The sequence below is a fragment of the Pterocles gutturalis genome, unplaced genomic scaffold, assembly GCF_000699245.1.
Source record: "Pterocles gutturalis isolate BGI_N339 unplaced genomic scaffold, ASM69924v1 scaffold14209, whole genome shotgun sequence".
Classification (NCBI taxonomy): domain Eukaryota; kingdom Metazoa; phylum Chordata; class Aves; order Pterocliformes; family Pteroclidae; genus Pterocles; species Pterocles gutturalis.
Genome location: NW_010128396.1, coordinates 1,453 through 2,208, shown reverse-complemented (window position 1 = coordinate 2,208; position 756 = coordinate 1,453). Strand labels below are relative to the sequence as shown.

At 60.4% G+C, this 756-nt stretch overlaps 1 protein-coding gene across 1 annotated transcript in view; it reads right to left on the bottom strand.

The window, feature by feature from the left end:
• Positions 1 to 39: 39 nt before the first annotated feature.
• SF3B2 (splicing factor 3b, subunit 2, 145kDa) overlaps positions 40 to 756 on the bottom strand; it is a gene marked incomplete at both ends in the record, with an annotated part of 2,148 nt that continues 1,431 nt past the window's right edge. Inside the window, one exon of the mRNA XM_010079612.1 lies at positions 40 to 177. Coding sequence (XP_010077914.1) covers positions 40 to 177 — 138 coding nt within the window. The remainder of the gene's footprint in view (positions 178 to 756) is intronic.

Below are 756 nucleotides of genomic sequence, written 5' to 3'. Positions count from 1 at the left end.
CACCTCCCTGTTGTCTCCGCGGTGTCCCCTCCATGTCACCTGCTCGTCCTCGGAGCTGTCGTCCTCGCTGCCCTTGTGCCCGTCCTCGAAGCCCTTCTTCTTGGGGACGGTGGCACTTTCCGGCCGCTCTGCCTTGTCCGGTTCCTTCTCCTTGTCCTTCTTGACGTCATCTGTCAACTGGGGGGGGGACATCCTGAGGCGCTGTCACCCCCCCAGCACCCATGGGTGCCCCCCAGATGCCACCACCCCAAATGTCACCTTCAGGGTGCCACAAATTCCCCTAAAACGGGGAATTTGTCAGCTCTGGGAGCACCCAGGTGACATTTGGGGACATTCCAATGTGCTGTCACCCCCCCAGGGTCCTGTCACCCTCCCTCAGGGTGCTGTCACCCACCCCCCAGGATCCTGTCACCTCCCCAGCACCCATGGGTGCCCCCCAGATGCCACCACCCCAAATATCACCTTCAAGGTGTCAGAAACTCCCCAAAAATGAGAAATTTGTCACCCCTGGGGACACCCAGGTGACTTGGGGACACCTCAACATCCTGTCACACCCCCAGCACCCATGGGTGCCCCCCAGATGCCACCACCCCACTTGTCACCTTTAAGGTGCCACAAACTCTCCTAAAATGGGGAATTTGTCACCCCTGGGGACACTCAGGTGACATTTGGGGACACCCCGAGGTGCTGTCACTCCCCCAGAATCTTGTCACCCTCCCTCAGGGTGCTGTCACCCCCTCCCCAGCACCCATGGGT